This window comes from Branchiostoma lanceolatum, chromosome 16 (assembly GCF_035083965.1).
Source record: "Branchiostoma lanceolatum isolate klBraLanc5 chromosome 16, klBraLanc5.hap2, whole genome shotgun sequence".
In the NCBI taxonomy this organism is placed as follows: Eukaryota; Metazoa; Chordata; class Leptocardii; order Amphioxiformes; family Branchiostomatidae; genus Branchiostoma; species Branchiostoma lanceolatum.
In genome coordinates this window covers 1,526,669-1,547,836 of record NC_089737.1, presented here as the reverse complement: position 1 = coordinate 1,547,836, position 21,168 = coordinate 1,526,669, and the positions used below count along the sequence as shown (strand labels likewise).

The 21,168-nt window shown below is 43.7% G+C and overlaps 1 protein-coding gene across 1 annotated transcript in view; it reads left to right on the top strand.

Moving 5' to 3' along the window:
* Positions 1-20,772, top strand: part of LOC136421330 (A-kinase-interacting protein 1-like) — a 66,683-nt gene extending 45,911 nt beyond the window's left edge. Inside the window, exons 6-7 of the mRNA XM_066408561.1 lie at positions 9,033-9,159; positions 20,481-20,772. Coding sequence (XP_066264658.1) covers positions 9,033-9,159; positions 20,481-20,506 — 153 coding nt within the window. The 3' untranslated portion in view covers positions 20,507-20,772. The remainder of the gene's footprint in view (positions 1-9,032; positions 9,160-20,480) is intronic.
* The last annotated feature ends 396 nt before the right edge of the window (positions 20,773-21,168 follow it).

Below are 21,168 nucleotides of genomic sequence, written 5' to 3'. Positions count from 1 at the left end.
TTTTATCATACAGCTCCAAAATGGTATTTTTATGGCAGTTGATCTTTAAACCCATACTTTTCAAAATAATGTAAAATAGTGCAAAGGATATGAAATGAATATCCATGTGTTGTTCTTATTCAAAACCTATCTGGTTTCATTATAATTTGGTAATAAAGGGAGCAATAAAACTTAATCGAAAGTGAAGGGAGACAACAGTGCAAAAATTTCCCAGTGTTGCTGATATACTCAATTAGCAATTTTTATGTCTAATAAACAAATCTGATTTTTATATTTTCGAAAAATATTGATGGTAAATTGATTGTTAGGTCCTTTATGATCTATAAACAACAATTTAAGTCTACCGTGATGACCCAGGGCTTAAGTCTACATCATGTTGTTAATACAGTATATGCCAATTATTTGTATACCTTTTTTCTGTATATTTCGTCTTTCTGTATAGAATTCCAAAACACCAAACCATTTACCATTCACTCAATTGTAAAAACAATGCATATCTGTATAGCCCATAATCGTAAAGTTCGGGGTATTGTATAGAATCTTGTCCGATTTTATCGTAAAATGACCCACAACTATAGGCTAAATTTTGGATTTGAATTGTTGTTTCGGGAGTGGGGACGCCGTCTACCGTACAACAATCACATTCTTTTGTTACTCACTATTGTCATGCTTGCAAACAATCGATATCGGTGCCTTTGACATACGGTGATCTCATTAAAAACCTGTTTTTCAAGACTCAAGCGACGAAAGTGAACAAAAATACGAAAAGAAAACACGATTTTTGTCGGAGCATTTGAGCCTCTACGCTGTATTTTGCCGCGATTTACAGTTATTTGTGGCCGTATTCGACGGAGAACCTATTCCTTACATTCTTTCCCCGTGAAAATCCTGCTTATGTAGCGTAGATGAATCGTATTTTACGTCGCGATTTCAGAAAAAAATAAAGCGACGAAGGTCTGGTGACGCTGGGCGGCCATCTTTGTTTACTCATTGATATGCATTTTTCTACGCGCTGATTGGTTTACGTCATAAAAACCTATGCTCTGATTGGTTTACTATAAGATTTCACGTGATCAACATGCGGCGGGAGTTTTTTATTTGGCAGGAGTTTCCCACGCAGTTCGGGCTTATCTGAACAAAATGGATCGCGTATTTAATCCAATATGGTGACGAAAAGGTCGGATTGTACTTTGATTAAAATTTTGCAAAATAAAGTTGCGATATCGTTAGTGTAATTGTGTGTCTTGCCCAAAATCCAATTCGCCCCCCCCCCCTCCCCTCCTTCGGGACGTCAATATCGCTAGTTCGGACAGTCGTATAGTTCGGGGAGTCGTATAATTTGCGCTGACAAATGGGCTATACAGATATGCGGAATCTACTGTACATAATTTTTCTACAAAAATACCCCAAAAATAATATTTCAAAAATCTGTAACCCTTGAAGGGAACATGATAGAAACAAAATTTAAACTGTTCTGTGATCCCTGTAACAGGCTCTATTTACCTACAAAATTTCAAAGGAAAATATTGATGTTGAAATTTTGACCTGTCCCACCTACTAATTTGCACAATAAATGCAAAAACACCCTAATTCATCTAATTGGAAAACTATAGTACTGTCAATATTGCAACATGTGTAAGTTAGATAAAGGTGTTTATGACCAAGCATATATTATGCAAATGTGTAAGTCATTTGCATGAATAGAATTCTTCATGGAGATATGAGGTCGTGGAACTCCTGTTGTTGATAGAGTTATTACCTTCGCCGTGAAGGTTATATTTATCGGTTACACCAGCTGTGGAGTGGGTCTGTAACTCTGTATGTATGTCAAAAGCATAACTCGAGAAACCTTTGATACATGTAGATCTTTGTGATTTTTGGTAGTTTAGTAGCGTAGCCTCCTGTGCAGGCTTCCTATAACGGTGGCATATATATTGGGAGGGGGGGAATTGTGTAGCCGAGGGAGTTGTGTAGCCGAGGGGCGCGCCGTTATCTACAGCCTGCTCCCTTTCGGGCCCAGCAAAGGGAAGGTGATTAAGACAGCTATTCAGAGAAGCTATTAACATGTTCGGGCAAGGGTAATTCACATGTTCACGCAAGGGTAACTCACACGTACGCGAGGAACAATTGACTGAATGGGCCGGCACACGCCCGGTTTGTTACAGGAGTTAACAGCTGAAACCGTGAAAACATTAATAACACACCAGTCGGGGTCAGAAACGGAGGCTAGTTTAAAACTATCACTACAATCAATGTGGGCATTTATTCTGTTGAAGGCAGCCGGACAGTTTGTCGGATTTTCAAATCTAGTCCGGAACCGGCAGAAATGGGGAAGGGGGGGGGGGGGGGTTAGCAAGGTCGCCGCTTGAGACGATCACTTTAGGAAACAAACACACATGTCTTAGGCTGCCTTAGCAACATTATCTTCAGCTCCTTTGCGAAATTAGCCAAATTGAAAACAAATCGATTTGCCATGGCCAGCCAGATGTCCTAGATCGCTAGTCTCAAGACTACACAAAACAAGCTCTCCTTTGACGGCGGCTCTCATGGTCTGCAACAAGATCTTGCAGATCCTTGTAGAGACGGTAGTGCGTGTTTCTGGTAACAAATTGACTTTTCTTGACCTATGGCTAGGCCGACAAAACAATCCTTGCTTTCTGTGGTACGTTGAAATGTTTCAATTTTTTGTAACCGATTGTGATCCCGGTGACCGTTAGGAAATGGCCGGGTCAGTGAATACGGGGGCGTGACACCTCGCTGCCGGTCGGAGGTGCGTGCGCCGCAGTTCACAAGTCCATGTTGATAGCCCCTAAGTGTTTTTTAATTTCCCTTTGCTGGGCCCGAAAGGGAGCAGGCTGTAGATAACGGCGCGCCCCTCGGCTACACAACTCCCTCGGCTACACAACTCCCCCCCTCCCAATATATATGCCGCCGTTATAGGAAGCCTGCACAGGAGGCTAAGTAGCGGATGTGAGAACAAAGGTGTTACTTTAAATTGTATATTGAATCATCTGTAGTATTTTATTGTTGTATTTCAATGTATTGTATTGTTTAGTGGTCCGCAATATCAGCTTGGCTGCCTGGCGCTCCACTATGTATTGTCTTGTTGCAATTTTTAATAAAGAATAAAGAATAAAGAGAACAAAGGTCAACTCCGAAAATGGTTCACCTGGTGTTTTCCTACAGTGCTGCAGTGGGCTTTGTGTGTTTGTATGTAGACAACATTACTCGAAGGACTGTTGATCAGGCTTTTATCTAGTAAAATAACAAGGAATTGGACACCCTCTTTTTCAGCTGGACGCACAGAGGACCCCCTGTTTCCCTGGTAATCACAGACACATGTTACTGTGCTACAGTGTCACTGATGCTTTTATTAGGCCCAATCTATACAGAGTTTTTCCCAACATCTAAAAATCCGCCGACATCTGAGCTGTAGATATCTGGACGCATTTATACACACCGACAGGAAGTACCGCAGGACACACGCAGCGCGCTGATTGCAGTCGTGACCCTATTTCACCCTTTGTGACCTTTAACATACAGCGCGAGTTTCAATATGGCGGGAGAACCGCCTGTGTTTTTCGTCATAATGAATCAGATGGTATTCTTTCTTTATCTGACTCGCGTGTGGCTAAACATGAGGCAGCAAGCAAGGGTTGGGCGTAGGAGGCGTTTGAGGTACCGGGGAAGACGACAGCGACCGGTCAGAATCAACGCTGCGTTCCTACTCGCTGCCCTTGTCGTGGCGGCGGAGGGGGGAGGGCCGATCCACCGAACCCATCCCGCCTCACGTAGCCTCTCTTGAATTTTAAAGTACGCGTCTCTGTTCCTTGCGGACCCCAACCTACGAAGGATCTCCTCCTCCGACCATACGCTGATCAGACAGCGCACCTCTGCGTGGCTCCATGAATTGCTGCGACCGGGACCTGGAGCGGGTCCACTTCCCTCCGCCATGATGCCAATAAGATTTCCAGTGCTGTATGCTAATTAGCTTTATCGCCCGCCAAATATGCAAACTAGCGTGAATCCCGACCTCCAGATGTCTACTACGCGACACATTCTGTAAAGACGTTCGGCTGGAGCAGTCGGGGACTCCCGCTGAGTTGTCGGGCGAACGCTTCAGATTGGTCGGCTGAAATTTTCCCGACATCTAAAAAACCCTCAGTAAGACCATAAAATTCCTGTTTAGACACAGAAAAAAGCTGTCGCCTGGCAGATATCTGCAGTCCAGATATCTAGAAAAGCTTTGTGTAAATTGGCCCTTAGTCCTACCAGACACTGGGACAGCATGAAAACTGATTGACATGCAATTATCTACCAGGAAATTGTTAATCCATAGAGCCCGTTGTGATACAAGCAGTTTGTAGTGCTTAAAGTGGTCTGCTAAAAGTATAAGTCTAGAACACACTTAGCCCTCGCATTCACAGCACCCCCACCCCCATTTTTGGACCCCGTCTATAAATCCTAGCTAAAACAGTAAAAGCCTGCTGTTCATGGATCTGCATGATTTTTGGTGGGTGCGTAGCGATTGTGAAAATGGAGGTCAAGTTCAAAACTGGGATTTTCCTACGGTACTGCAGCAGGCTGTGTATGTATGTGTATTTGTATGTAGACTGGATAACTCGAGGAGCTGTTGATGGTTGTGCATGATATTTAGTAGATGGGTAGGTTTCTTTAAGGTCTTGGTTTGGAGGGTTTTTTTACAATTCGGGGCCGACCTGACTTGTTCCCAGAAAGGCAATAGCGCTTCTCCAAACATCTTTTTTCGGGCAATTCAATGTTTCCGACGGATAGGGGTGCCTTGCCACTGGACTACAGACGAATTTGATATTTTCTGTGGAAACGTCATTTTTGGTGCAAACCATCATTTAAAGCAATTTTCATCCCCAAAACTGCTATTTTAGGGGCATTCTTCCAAGGCCGCTGGAAGGAAAATAAGAGTTTTCCTAGGTTAATGACTGATATGGGAATAAAGGTCATCATTCTGTCTGTGCAATTAGGAAAAATGACCCAAAAATTGTGAGGATACGTTCTCCGCAATCCCCGATGGTGCGAAACCATGCAAAACGCACATAGAAAGCACGATTCGGGTAATCAGGCGACAAGGCCGCGTTACCGTCATGGCGCATTAATATCAAGAAGTCTTGGCGGACAACCAAAACTCCGAAACCGTAAAACGCTACGAAGATTGGGCCTTTCAGGAAATATTAAAGATTAAACACTGCTATAGCGATAGTCTAAAAATCTGGAGCCAAATCTAACAAGAAAATCTAGGATTTGCGTCTTATCTTCATGCACTATTTAGCCATCCGGTCAAAAGAAATTCAGAACCTGAAGGGGAAGGTCAAGTTCGATGATGGGCCTCCTAGCGGGTACCTTGGATACTGCAGCGTAGCTTCAAAGTTTGAGGTCAAATTTTCTGCGTGGTAGATAGAAATTTTTTGTGTTGTAGATAGTTCATGCCATATGAAGGTGAAAAAGAGAGAGGTCTCGATAGACAACTATAATGCAAACAGCTACCTAATTTGCATAACTTACTAGAAAATACTAAAATACCATAATGGTAAATGATTGGAATTTTATTTTCGTGGCATTAGGAAGCTAAGTAAAGGTGAACATTGTCAGGCATAAACCATGTATGACATGGCCTCATTATAAGGAAATTTCTACAATGGGCTTCTTAATATACGACCTGATTTCGGGGACACTATGTCCCAGCTGGGGTTGGGGATGCAGGTCATGTTAACCTACTAAACCAGGTCATGTAAACATTTATCAACACACTAGACACATACATGTATACTAGTCCTGTACCACCAGTGTTTCCGCCAGACTGCCGGCCGAAGGCCATCCAAGGGCACGAGCTTTCTAGGGGGGTCGAGGGGGGGGGGGGCAATTTTGACATTTTGAACCCTTTTAAAGGCACCCAGAGCACTTTATGTGGCTTCAAACTCGAATAAAAAACTTGAATAAAATTTTTAGTCATTTCTACACATAGTAAGTTTTGATAAGACTATACCAATGAATATCGACATTCACAGATGCGATGTTGTTGTGCGGTGAGTACTGATAGAAAATCCAAGCGCTGTCATCCATTTTTTGGGGGGAACGTGAAGTCACGTCGCCGGAACACGCAGAAAATGGACCGTTCCAGTCGAACACCAGAATCACACGCAAGTACAAAAGAGACGGTACTCTGCACTAGCTGACTTAGAAGTAGTTGGCAATGTGTTACATAAGCCCCGTCTCCTTGAGTGCCCGAGACGTTTTCTTTTTCATTTCGTTTTTTTCCTGAGCATTTATGGAGCCAATGCAGAGAGAAATCTGTCCCAGATATACATACCATGCCTGTCCTACTAGCCAGCACTGTTTTGACGGAGGTATTCCAAATAGAATAGGGGGTTCTATATGGTGTTCGACGGGATCGGTCCATTACCGACGAAAAAACGGATTGCCTTCTGTTTCAGTCTAATTACACTAGGCGCGTGAAACTCAAGGGATAACCGGGAAACGGGCGCTGCGCCCTCTTGCTCCCGATCTGCGCCCTCTTGTCAAAATGCCGATTTAACCCTACTCGCACTTGGGCTAGCCTCCGTTGCAGTCCTTCCCACAGCTTGGGATCCCGTATCCGCCGTGCCCCTGTGTCCACTTTAGACCTGTGTCCGCTGTTGGGGAAGGACTGCGTTTTGTCGGTTCCAGCAAAGGCAATTAATGTATCCGCGAGAAGTAATTCACACTACTGGGAGAAGTAATTCACACTACCGCAAGAAGCAATTCAAATGTTACGTTGCACAAAGCCCACGTGAAGTGATGCATGCTTCCTTGCAAATGATTATCATGTTGTCTTCAAAGTCGTGTTACAAATTGTCTCAAATGTGGCCTGATGTTTCTTTCTATTGCTGAAAGGTTCCTTCATTTAGGTGTCCGTCCGTCATGTTTTGAAAAGACATCCCCGCAACCGTTAGAACGTTGTCGCTGCTCAAAGGGGCGTGAAGATTTCCCTGCGCTGGCCGTGTTTATTACGGGAAGTTCGCACATCCATGGCAATGGTGATAAGTGTTTTTTGATGGGCCTCTGCTAGAACCGACAAAACGCAGTCCTTCCCCAACAGCGGACACGGGCACGGCGGACACAGGGGCACGGCGGATACGGGATCCCAAGCAGATACGCGGCGCCCCAGAGCACAGGTTATCTGAGCTGAGCCAATCAGATCTCAGAACATGCTTGTTGCATGTTTCCTTCTGTCCGTTTACACAATGTTGTAATAAAGCTGAAATAAATAAATAAATAAATATTCATGAATATTCAAGCCTTGAGATGGCGCCCACGGCCCGGGACTGAAACTACAGCGGTAGATTTACGTTTCGTTCTCAAGTTTATCCTTTAATATCCATGGCTGATCCTTCAATATAAATTCTTATGAGGTTTTCGGCTTTCAATCGTACTCTGTTCGCTTTCGCAGGATACGAATTTTTAATGTAACGTTGCACAATGTAGAAAAAATGTGACAGAATGACACTTCTATAAACTTCGAAAGACCGACTTGAATCTTGAAAAACAAGTTTTTAATGAGATCAACATATGCGAAAGGTGCCGACATCTATTGTTTTCAAGCATAACAATACCAAATAAACAAAGGAATGTTATTTTCCGACGGTGGAGGGCATTATTACGCCGCCAGCTTCAGTGGAAAAAGCAAAATGCCGGTCTGAATTTTTCGTTTTCAGTAACTTCTCGGCAGATTGTGTGTCGGAATTTTTCAGAGTGGACGTCCTCTGTCTGCGTTCAGGCCGTCCCAAGCTAGAGGAGGCCGTCATTTAACGGGAAGACGGCCCTCTGGCGGAAACACTGTGTACCACCAAATGATTTTTAAGGTCTTGGATAAAGGGACTCTCCATAGTGGATTTGATTATTTGGCGAAGGTAATGTGTTTGTAGAACTCTAGTTGGGACTTAAATGATGTAATCTGTATCTCTGTTATATTTTGTCTGACCCTTACCTCTTCCCTTATGACCTCGTCATGAAAAGAGGCAGTAGGCTGACTTGAGCTTTGCATGATTAAACAAATTTAAGGTTCAAACAAACAAACAAACAATCAAATGTTGTTTTGCTTGTTTGTTTGCTCGCTTGTTTTTTCTGTGTTTTTTTTCCTTCTTCGTATTAATCCAGGGCTGTTCTATAACTTATTGTGGCCATGTTCTAAACCTTAGCCAGGGTGCCATCCTAGTAAGTTTTCTGCGGCTCAGTCACATCTGGTTAAGAAGAAGAAGATTAGTGGGGAGTTTGGGAGCCACGGAAAACTTTACTAGGCTGGCCCCCATGCTATCTGATCTTGGCAGTAGAGCTGCAAGCAGGTTGACTTAGGGTAAAATACCACAAACTACTTGTATAACTTAACCTTAACTTGACTCTACTTAACTAATCCAAAATAAAGGTACAATACTTTTACTAAATTGTACAATAGGATGCCATTCTGTCTATGCCATCATGTGATTTTTGTTTTTCCAAGATGTATTTCATTTCAACTTTGTATGCACTTCCCTAGGGGCTGAAATAAAGTAAGGAATACAAAATATAGAAACTTCTTGCTGCATTTTCAGAAAAAGAGTTTGTTTCTAGACATTTTTCCATCAAGAGGATGACTAACTCTAACCCCAAAGCTACTTCTAATCAGAACCCTGACAATAGCAATAGAAGTTTACATCAAACAGTGAATTGGTGAAACTTATAGAGTTATAGACCAATTGTACAGGTGGCAGCGAATCGTCTGGCAAAACATCTTGGTAGCAAAGTGTCCTGAAACCAAATTATGATCCCGGTTTTGAATTGAATTTGACTAGATGGTTTAAGCTAGTCCCATGCCCAGAAAATAAGATGCAAATGATACCTTTTTTCCTAAAGGTTTGGCTCCAGATTTTTTAGCTACATCACTACCTGTATCACAAGAGGACTGATCCTGAGTTGTACCTTAACAACTTATTCTACTCCTAACTGAAAGTTTCCCTCAGCTGTATGTTGTTTGTATTTATCAGTTTGGAGTTCCCGTACCGAGGCTTGATCACTGCCAGACCAGGTCTGCAGAGACGGGCCGATGCCCTGATGGGGTTCTTCTGGTTCTGGATCCTGTGGCACACATGGCACTCTCCTCAGGACATCCTGGTAAGTTGTCAGGGATGGATACAAAGTTTCACCAGGGCTGTCTCCAGGACCCGTCCCTCAGTTCCAGGATGGAAATCGGCATGTTGGGATAGACAAAATTTTCACTCCGTCTGTCCAATGAATCTGAACTTCACCTTCCAGGAAGTTCTTTGCACAGAATCAGTACATAATCATAAACTGGCATTTCAGTGGCCGTTTGTCACCTTAAGGGACCATACGATATTTAGCGGGGGGAGGGGTGGTGCGTTGAGGGGGGGAGGGTCATGGAAAATTTTTTCGAGGTGGGGGGAGGGTCATGGAAACAAGAGCTTTTAAAAAAAGCTGGCGTTTCGGCTACGTTTATGAGTGTGAATTGTCTTTTCCCTTTACTTGAAGTAAAATCTGCCAGAGGAAGTCACTCAAGGGCTGTTCAGTCTATAAGAAAAATTGTCATTTTGGGAAATGAGTACTGTTTTAATAGAGAAAGGCAGATTGGGGAAAGCAATTTTGAAGTTACGTCACTTAACTTAAGTGCTTTTGAAAAAGCTGGTCTTGGCCTACAACTTGTACTTATTTGTAAAATGTATAATAGGCTCATTATAAAAGCTATCAATGTAATTATGTACATGGCACGCAATAAAACATAAAATTTGAAAAAGCACCATTGAATCATCAGCACTATGGTAATTAAGTGAAATAGAAGTTCATAACAGCTAAGGTTCTATCTAAAATGACTACCAAATGTCAAACAAATCAACAGCTACCTCATCCGTATTATTCTGGTTTCCGCATTTACAACATTTCTTCCTTATTTTCCTGGGTAATTTTGCTAAAATTCATGAAAATTCCCATAGTTTTGTGCCGAGGGGCGCCACTTTCCACGTCCGTGTTGTCTGAATGAAGTCGATACTGAACAATGGAGCATTTGCTACTGTAACAAAGAATCGCTGTTTTGCAAACAACATCAAGAGCCTCTGTTTACATCGGGGATAGAAGTTTAGTGGCGAGTGTTTTGCAAGAATCATCTTACCGCGCATAGGAGCCGCTGCACGGTATTTTCCATTACAATGAACAGAAAAATTCGAATGCCGGGTTTGGAATCTATGAAGTCCTGTTCATAAGACAAAGGCCTTGTATATATTAAATGAATATTTAAAAATAACAAATATAAAATATTTCTTTATTTATTAATGAAAAAAATGATATTCATAAATATGATATTGATAGATTAATATAATATCAATATATATTTTTGATATTCAATATCTAAAAAGAAAAAAAAAATCCATGCACGGACACGAACCCGGATCTTCTGGGTCCGAAGTGCTTCGCGTTGCCAGATCGGCCAAGCTGCGGTACGTAACTAGTCACTCTGGACGTAATACTATAACCTCACTATATGGTATCATTTATGCCGATTTTTGGTCGTTTTCTTGACGAAATCATTTTTTTTCTTCTGCAATCTTGTGGAATAGATGTAATATGGTCATTTTTCAGGATATCAAAGTCCAAAACCACAATGCAATGATATTTCCGAACAGTTGTAGCAGTTACATGCGGTCGCCCTCCTGTGTCACATGCAAATCTAGCCTGCCTGCCTTTTCGTGCTCTCTTGCCATATAAGGCAACGGCTATACAAGGATTTGGGAACGTATTGCCATATAAGGTCTTATTGTGTGCGACACAGTGTTGAACCAAGCTTCCCTGGTTCCTGCCTGCAAGGTAAAAGCCAGGACAATGCGTTCCGGCGTGCATGCGCCGAAACGCAAAAAATTCTGGGTTGGGGGGAGGGTCACGGACTTTTTTTTACGAATCCGTTGAATTGTTGTGCATAAACATTATGCTGTGGGCCGACAAACTGACGCTGTAAATAGCCCGCTATGCTGTCTTTTCACCTAGCGTAGCGGCGAAAAAATACAAAACTACCGTAGTAAACATGCCGAGGCATGCGTCCAGCACGCACCTCCGCTGTTTCACAGGAAGCTATCCAGCTATCAGCTCAAAGGGAGGTGCCAAATACTAAATTAGCACCCCGCCTTACAGCTCCAATATTATCTCGCAGCCCCTCCCACCCGGCAGCATCGCGCCAAAATGTAAACAGTAGCCGAGTACGCCCTTCTGCACGATCAGCGGGGTGGGTCCCGAACTATATAGAACAGCCGTAAATGTATCAGATTCCCGGGGAATCTCCTTATTTGGAAGTGGACAGTCCGCAGTTGACCAACACAGAAGCTGTCTGTTATTAACGTAAAAGATTCCTTTCTCTGTCAGCGCGGGAATAGAATTATTTCTTAACTGTATTTCTGACAAATTTCTGGAGCAAGGTTATGTCATTTTTTCATCCAGAACAGTAAATTTATGCACAGAAAATTTATTTCTACCAATGTAGGAAGATAAAGTTTCACTGCTGCTGCAAATTTGTGGCGCCGCCCACGACTTTCCTTGTTCCCAGGGCCTTTAGTAGACTTTCTTGCACCTTCGCCGACTGTCATCAAAGGCTGCCGACTGTCAATCAGCGGCAATTTCCTGGGAAAACACGTCAGTTGGAACTACGTGTGGCAGTCAACAGCGAACTTCTGGGGACGTGATTTTTACGTTCCTTGAACTTTCAGTTCCACGTTTTCTGTAAGTACAATCTGACGCAGAACAGCGGTTTCGGCTAGCCTCCTTCATAGACTTCCTGGAACGGCGGCGTATACATGTACAGTCAAACGTGTATAAGAAGACCACCCAGGGGACCGATAGAATTCGGACGTCTTGGACACATGGTCTTTTTACAAATAGAGATTGACAAGTCAAGACAGGGGCACCGATTTCAACGTTTATGTCATAATTTATTAACAAGAATGCTAAACAAGATGCACTTAATCGTTTAGCAGCAAAGCTCGTCTCCATAATTCATACCGCTTTCGGATTCCACATTTACGATATTTCTTCCCTATTTTCCTGGATTATTTTGCTAAAGTTCATGAAAATTCGCTTATTTTTGTGGCGAGCGGCGTCACTTTTACCACTGGCATTGTCTGTAAAAACTAATGTGAATGGAGTCGATACCGCATAACAATGGGGCATTTCGCTACAAAACAAAGGATCGATGTTTTGGGTTGAGTATCCGACACCCTACTGACGTTTTAAAATACAATTTTCATGTAAACAACACCAACTGCAATTCTGTTTACACCGTGAATAGGTCAGAAAATAAGTTTACTGGCGAGTGTTGGCGAAAATTCTTACCGGGCACATGGTCGCCACAAGCGGGAACCTTCTTTCACAAAATTGGCGACTCCGCAGAAAAATTACCGGATCATTATGGCATTGTTACCCATGAAAAGATCGTGTACGGTTTAGTTTTTCTCCTGTTGTGGGTTTTAAACTCCCAAACCTGCCGAGAAATACAGAAATATAGCCTCTAGCGTGCCTATACATGTAGAAACGCATTGTTTATTTAGTTAGGATACTTCACTAGAGGCATGGGTGAGCAGTTAAAAAAAATTTTTAAAAACATCCATGTATTATCTTCAAAACAAAATGTTATCACAGCGCTCGTGAGTGCGACTCGCACACAATATGTATGCGACCAGTTTTTTGAGAATGCGACTAGATTTAAAACCACGGTCGCACGGTGCGACAATAAAAAATTAAGGACTGCGCCAGGATAATGGCTGCAGAACTAAGCGGTAAGCTGAAAATATTTAGGTATTCCAACCCTACCGCGAAAATCGTCGGTGAATTTTCTATCATGTTCCCACGCCCGCGGTACAAAAACTATCCGTTCCTAGTGGCAAAATTACCCATAGAAATAAAGGATATAAGTTTCTCTCCTTTTTGATGTATTTGTTTGATTTGTAAAATGTTTCAAACGCCAGAAATTGCCGATGAAAGTGAGCGCTAGCGGCCGTGCGCTTCTGGAGGGCCGCCATGATGTTTTTAGACCGCAGCAGAATGACAAGCCTGTTTCCTGCGCTCATGTTTACACCTGTTCAATCGATGATTTTTTTCGATCAAAAATCAATGAATCAATTCAAGTGGAGTTTTATCCCCAAAAATATTAAATTTTCTTTTTGTTACCGGTATCATTTCACAGCTCATGATCTGCCCGTCCTTATTGTGCTAGTTTCATTCTGCTGCGGTCTATAATGCATAGCAAAGCTTTCTCCATGCGGTCGGCCTGTCATTGGATGGCGGCGCCGCGCGGTCTGACGCGCGAAATTTGAACTGCGCGTTTCAAAGGAACCGAAGATATTTGACTGGGCCGGCACAAACAGATAATTTTTGATACTATTGAGCAAGAATTTCAAGGATATTTAAGTATTTTGGATGGTTTGTAGACAGCGGGTGGGGGTTAAAAAAATGCCTGTAAAAATGTTGAACTTGATACCATGCCAGCAGTGAAGTTTCAAATTATGGAATTTGACTTTATTTGTTTTGGTCATGAAACCAATAGATAAGTTTTAGAGTTATCTATTTATTTAACATTCAGTGTTATGTGAATCATTACTTGCCTTGTTCCAAGTAAAAAATACCATTGTGTATTTTTAAACTTGTTGAACTTGAGGCACCGTGGCCCCCGGATAGGGGCCAGCCATGGAACCTATGCCCAATTTTTTTGAAAATCCCATTATATCACTAAAGCTTATGTCATTTTTAATGTCATCGCAAATGGTCATGTGAATCATCACTTGCCTTGTTCCAAGTTGAAAATACCATAAATTGTGTATTTTTTCACTTGTTGAACTTGAGGCACCGTGGCCCCCGGATAGGGGCCTGCCGGGTAACCTATGCCCAATTTTTTCTAAAAATCTGTCATACTAGTATCATTTAGCATGTAGGAAGGTATTGAATGCATCGGATTGCCAAATGTAGGCTTTTATGATCCATTCATATACTTATACTATTCAAATGCTTAAATGTTTGTCAAAAATATTCAAATACTTTATTCCTGGTTGTTAACATTGATTAATACTATTAATAGGAGTATTACTTGGTATGGCCAAGACTTTTGCTTCTTCTTCCAACTTTTTGTAGTGGTGCTCCTAACTTTTTGCTGGTGCTCCTAACTTTTTTGAGTTAGGAGCACAGTGCTCCTAGGTCTAAAAGTTAGTCTGGAGCCCTGTATCAAGTCAAGCTTTCTTTATGTATATATTTTCATTATGTAAAGAATGTTTTTGACGAAATAAGTTTAAATTTTGTACTATTGAATGTAGAGTAAAATCACACCACACGCAATAGTTCCACCCACATTGCAGTAGACTATCCCAATGACCTATGACCACGGGCGCCATCTTGGATTTCATCGCTGCAAAACGGGCCGATTTCCCGTGATTTCTCGCAACTTACCATTAAAAACTGACATCGCCACACATTTGAAAATGACGTGGTCGTCTTAGATTACGTTTTGGTCGCTTGCGGTCCGGATTAGGGCCGGTCGTGGTCACAGAGGACAAGTGGTCGTCATGAACACATTGCTTAATGCTTGTGTCTATGGGGAAAAAAATCGGGACCGACCGAAATCGGTCCTCTTGAGCCGATGGTCGTCTTTTGGACGTGATCGTTAGACCAGGTTTGACTGTACATGTATATTTGGGCAATCTAGGCGGGTGACACGATTTCTAACACGTGCCAAGGTTCTCTAAATTATGCCGGCAAAGGAACTTTCGCCGCAGACAGAGTTACGTCGCGTCGCCTCGGCGGCGATTTCTCTGGAAACATGTCAGCGTTTAAGCGTGGGAATACCAGGAATATCGCTTCTTATTTCACACCGAAGAGAACTTCTGACAGCGACGATATTTAGTGCTCCGACTTCGAAGAAGACGGACACAGCCAAGAAACGGAAAACTGGTATCGACTATTGATATTTTTGAGTAGCCAAATTAACCAACGAGGTTAAAATCTCCTTGAATAAACTATTGATATTGTTGTTTCCGAGTTTTTAGTTTCACGGTTTCACCTAAACTAAGTATTGTATGTCAAGGTCCTGTGTCCTTTTTGCGTTTTGGCGCCTTCGCGCCAAAACGCTATGTCTTGGCTCTTACCTTCGATGCATGCTGTTTGGTTCAACACTGTGTTGCACACCATATGACCTTATATGGCAATACCTTCCAAAATTCTTGTATAGCCGTTGCCTTATATGGCAAGGGAGCAAGAAAAGGCAGGCAGGCTTGATTTGCATGACACATAGGAGGGCGACCGCATGTAACTGCTACAACTGTTCGGAAATATCATTGCATTGTGGTTTCGGACTTTGATATCCTGAAAAATTACATCTATGTCCTGGGCATGACGTTAAACTGCACCGGTGACAGGGCCACATGGGAGATATGTGGCTGTGGGGAGAGTGGGGTGACCCCTAACTGTCATCACCCCCAGGCCCGCTCTGGCCCGGAGCGGCACTACCTGCAAGGGCCCCATCTATGGGTTAAATAGTTACTTCCCTTTCCTGGGGGCTGTACCTGTGGAGGTGGTTCCTGTTCCCATGATGGTCAGGTGTTGGCGAAGCAGGAAGTGGTCCTGTTCTGGAGCACATTGAGCCCAGTTAGTGTGGCTACAGGTTGGCGCCAGGAAGGATATCCGGCTGTAAAATGGGTATAAATCCCATCCAATATACTAATATGGCAGGTCAACATACAGTTAAACGTATAGGCGGTGCCGGTAGCAGTCACCGACGAGCAGCCGGTAGTGCCTCGGGCTCGGCCGACTTTGGGGTGCGGAAGGCAGGGTCCGACTGCAAATCATGCGAGCACCCGGTGAAGTTGAAGTTTAGAGTTGGTTCCTTGAATGTAGGCACCTTGAAGGGTCGTAGCAGTGAAGTTGTGGAGACACTCACAAGAAGAAGGGTCGATCTCTGCTGCCTGCAAGAGACCAGGTGGTCCTGAGGCCTGGATGCAAACCAAGCTCGGTATATCAAAGGGAAAGATTCACGCTACAAGTTCTACTGGTCCGGGAACAAGCAAGGTCAAGGCGGTGTAGGCATCATGCTTGCTGAGAAGTGGGTTGAGAATGTTTTCGAAGTCCATCGCATCTCAGATAGGATTCTCCTGTTGAGACTGGTCATCGGCAAATCCGTCATCACTTTCCTCTCCATCTATGCACCTCAGATTGGACTCTCAGACGCTGAAAAAGAGCGTTTTTACAATCTGTTGCAGAGCACCATCGCCAAGGTACCTTCCTCAGAGATCCTCTTTCCCATCGGAGACTGGAATGGTCATGTCGGGGAGGATGCTCAGGGGTTTGAGGAGGTTCACGGCGGCCATGGCTTTGGTGATCGGAACGCTGAAGGTGAGAGACTACTGGAATTTGCCTTGGCAAATGACCTGCTCATTGGAAACACTTTGTTCATCAAGAGGGAGTCCCACCTGGTTACCTACACTTCTGGAAACCACAGGACCCAGATTGACTACATACTCTTCCGACAGAGTTTCAGAAAGGCTGTCACCAACATAAAGGTCATCCCTGGTGTGGAGTGTGCTCGGCAGCACCAGCTGTTAGTGTGTGACTTTGTTGTACGCACCCCTGCTGTTCGTAAGCGCAAGTTCACACCTCGGCTGCGGACCTGGAAGCTGCGGGACCCTGCTGTTGCTAGGAAGTTCCAGGAGACCTTTGTGTCCAAGGTTGGGACAGTTACTACCAGCAACCCTGGTGTGGAAGTCGAGGACTTGTGGTCAAGGTTGAAGACTCCGCTCCTGGAAGCAGCTGCGGATGTGTGTGGTTACTCCAAGTGCCATCAGTGGAAACCAGAGACCTGGTGGTGGGACGACCAAGTAGACGAGGCTGTGTCTGAGAAAAGGGCACGGTTCAAGGTTTACAACTCCCTCAAGAAGCAAGGTAAAGCTGCTGAGGCTAAGGTGGCGAAAACTGCCTACAACGATGCTAAACGTCTTGCAAAGCACGCTGTTTGGCTGGCCAAATCTGAGGCTGAGAAAGAGACTTTTGCTGTCATCGACTCTGTACCGTATTGCCAAGCAGATGGAGCGTCATAACCAGGATGTTGTAGGCGAGAAGTGTGTACGGAATGATGGTGAACTCTCCCTTAACGACGAGGACAAGATGAAGGCCTGGGTCGAACACTACAACAGACTCCTGAATGTGGAATTCGACTGGCCAAAGGATGAACTCCCCGAGGCTGCTCCTGTTGTAGGACCTCCTCCACCAGTTACTACTGAGATGATCAGCAAAGCGCTGGGCAAAATGAGGTTTGGTAAGGCGGTGGGTCCTTCTGGCATCAACGCTGAGATGCTGAAAGCGGCAGGCGAGGAGGGTATCAAGCTGACTAGGCAACTGACTGAAGCGGTTTTCAGTAACGGCACTGTGCCCTGTGACTGGGAGCAGAGTTTCATCCTCAACCTGTACAAGGGGAAGCCGGGGCAACTACAGGGGCCTTAAACTCACGGACCATGTCATGAAGTTGCTGGAACGCGTGTTGGATTCAGCTATCCGTAAGATGGTGAACATTGACGAACTTCAGTTTGCCTTTGTGCCTGGCAAAGGCACCACCGATGCCATCTTCATCGTACGTCAGCTACAAGAGAAGTTCATCGCTGCAAATAAACCTCTGTACTTGGCCTTTGTCAATCTGGAGAAGGCCTTCGACCGAGTTCCCAGAGGGGTGCTGTGGTGGGCACTGAGAAGTCTTGGTGTAGAGGAGTGGGCCTGGAAGGTGATCCAGGCCATGTACACAAATGCCAGGAGCCGTGTGCGTGTCAACGGGCAGTACAGCGAGGAGTTTGGTGTTGGAGTGGGGGTGCACCAGGGTTCAGTCCTCAGTCCTCTGTTGTTTATCCTTGTCCTGGAAGCCCTGTCCCGCGAATTCCGCACTGGGGTCCCCTGGGTGCTCCTGTATGCCGACGACCTAGTTGTCATCGCAGACTCCTTGGAAGAGTGCATCGCAAGACTGAAGGCGTGGAAGTCGGGCATGGAACGCAAGGGCCTGCGGGTAAACATGAAGAAGACAAAGATCCTGATATCAGGGCAGGGCCTGAACAAACTGAAGGATACTGGTGCTTTTCCGTGTGCAGTGTGCCGCTCCGGGGTTGGTGCTAACTCCATCCAGTGTACCAAATGCGACTTCTGGGTTCACAAGAAATGCTGCGGCATAAGAGGTAGCCTGCTAGCTGTGCTGAACTACATCTGCCCAAGGTGTCGTGGGGAAGCAAGGCCTCTGGACGGTCGCCCTATAACACGAGTCACAGTGGATGAGGCGGTGCTGGATGTGGAGGCCAGCTTCTGTTACCTCGGGGACATGCTCTGTGCAGGAGGTGGATGTGACCCTGCTGTTACTACCAGATGCTGTGTCGCTTGGGGAAAATGTAAGAAGCTCCTGCCCATCCTCACTTCAAGGCACTTACCCTTCAAAACCCGTGGCAAGGTGTTTAACTCTTGCGTCCGTCCAGCTTTACTCCACGGGAGTGAATCTTGGGCCCCTACTGCCCTTGATCTGCAGCGGCTGCGCCGCAATGACCGAGCCATGATCAGGTGGATCTGTGGTGCCAAACCCCAGGATGAGACACCATCTGCTAGTCTACATTCCAAACTAGTGTATTGCAGACATTTCCTCGGTGTTGCGGTCACGTCGTCTCCGATGGTACGGACACGTGGAAAGAGCTAGTGGCTGCATCCACACTATCACAAAACTGCAGTTACCCGGCAACAGAAGTCGTGGTAGACCCAAGAAATCCTGGACTGAGTGCATTAAGAAGGACATTACAGAGTGCGGCCTCACCAACGTGGACCCGCTGGACAGAGCCGCTTGGAGGCGCTGTGTGAGGACTGACCGACTGCTGCCTACCCCTGCGTCAGGGAACCCCGCAGCAGTATAATATAATACTGGATACTACTACATACCACAAGATTGCAGAAGAAAAAAAATGATTTCGTCAAGAAAACGACCAAAAATCGACATAAATGATACCATGTAGTGAGGTTATAGCATTATGTACAGAGACGCACACTACACACTGCAACTTAGCTCAACTGGTAACGTCGTAGTACTTCGGATCCGGAAGATCCGGGATCAAGTCCGTGCATGGATTTTTTTTTCTTTTTAGATATTAAATATCAAAAATATATATTAATATTATATTAATCTATCAATATCATATTTATGAATATCATTTTTTTATTTTTTTCATTAATAAATAAATAAATATTTTACATTTGTTATTTTTAAATATTCATTGAATATACACAAGGCCTTTGTCTTATGAACAGGACTTCATAGATTCCAAACCCGGCATTCAAATTTTTCTGTTCATTGTAATGGAAAATACCGTGCAGCAGCTCCTAAGCGCGGTAAGATGATTCTTGCAAAACACTCGCTACTAAACTTCTATTCCCGATGTAAACAGAGGCTCTTGATGTTGTTTGCAAAACAGCGATCCTTTGTTACAATAGAAAATGCTCCATTGTTCAGTATCGACTTCATTCAGACAACACGGACGTGGAAAGTGACGCCGCTCGGCACAAAAATATGGGAATTTTCATGAATTTTAGCAAAATTATCCAGGAAAATAAGGAAGAAATGTTGTAAATGCGGAAACCAGAATAATAGGGATGAGGTAGCTGTTAATTGGTTTGAACACTTGTTTGACATTTGGTAGTCATTTTAGATAGAACCCTAGCTGTTATGAACTTCTATTTCACTTAATTACCATAGTGCTGATGATTCAATGGTGCTTTTTCAAATTTTATGTTTTATTGCGTGCTATGTACATAATTACATTGATAGCTTTTATAATGAGCCTATTGTACATTTTAGAAGTAAGTTGTAGGCCAAGACCAGCTTTTTCAAAAGCACTTAAGTTAAGTGACGTAACTTCAAAATTGCTTTCCCCAATCTGCCTTTCTCTATTTAAACAGTACTCCTTTCCCAAAATGACAATTTTTCTTATAGGCTCAACAGCCCTTGAGTGAGTTTCTCTGGCAAGAAAAGGGAAAAGACAATTCACAGTCATAAACGTAGCCAAAACGCCAGCTTTTTTGAAAAGCACTTGTTACAATAGAGATGTCTATATATCTCCTTGATTAAACTTAGCTTACTCTTCCAGCAAAATTTGTCCCTCATATAGCAGTTCAAAGGGTCCCGATTTCAAAATTTTCTCAACTTCCAGTGCACCACCCCTCTCCCCCGTAAATATTGTATGGTCCCTAACCAGTGATTTACCAACCTGATGAAACTGTTCATGGGAGAGATGCAGTCTTTTTTACTTGTGCTTATCACATTTACATTTATAATTAGCTTATCATGTTTATTCTTTTGCAGATAGATGGACATGTCAAAGTTAAGGCTCTTTAGATAAGACCTTCCTTTGTTGTTTGCAGTTTGTAACAGTAATTCTTGTCCCTGTCAGGGTCACTTCCCCTGGCCCAGGACTGAGGAATGGACGGATGAGGAGCTGGGAATCCCTCCGCTGGATGAAGATGACTGATGACTTACATCAAAACAAAATAAATAGCTGCTCTGTCATGTGATATATCAACAATTACACTCCATAAACTTTGTTCAAATTTGCCTTGTTGATAACAGCTTGTCTCCTCATCCAAATTACAAGAACGTACACTACTTGATTGAAGAAGTGCAGAGAAAATATCATAGGGAGCAAAATTAGATTAGAGAAAAACTGAATAAAACTATCACAGAAATTCCTGGCTCGTTGTCATTCTCAAACAATATTTATAACTGTCATTCTCTGTACAAATGTTTACTTGTGTGTTTGTTGGTGATTCTATGGAGACATTTCCTGTTGTTCTTGCACAGTCCGGTCTACATATATTAAGTTGTGAGTACACCAGACCTCAAGCAGCGGCCTGCGTCACAATTTATGGGAGCGTCAACCATCGCCCGAAGCTCGCCGAATTTCAAAATCGCCTGAGTGTCGACTGTATTTTCCAATGAAAATCTCGAGCAACGTCCGTCGAACACTAAAAACTAAAAATCCCTCATGAGATGGTGCCATCTCTTGGACATGGACAAAGTCAGTATCGACTAACCGGGAAAAAAGCCAATATTAGGATCAACTTTTATTTCTAAAAATTGCC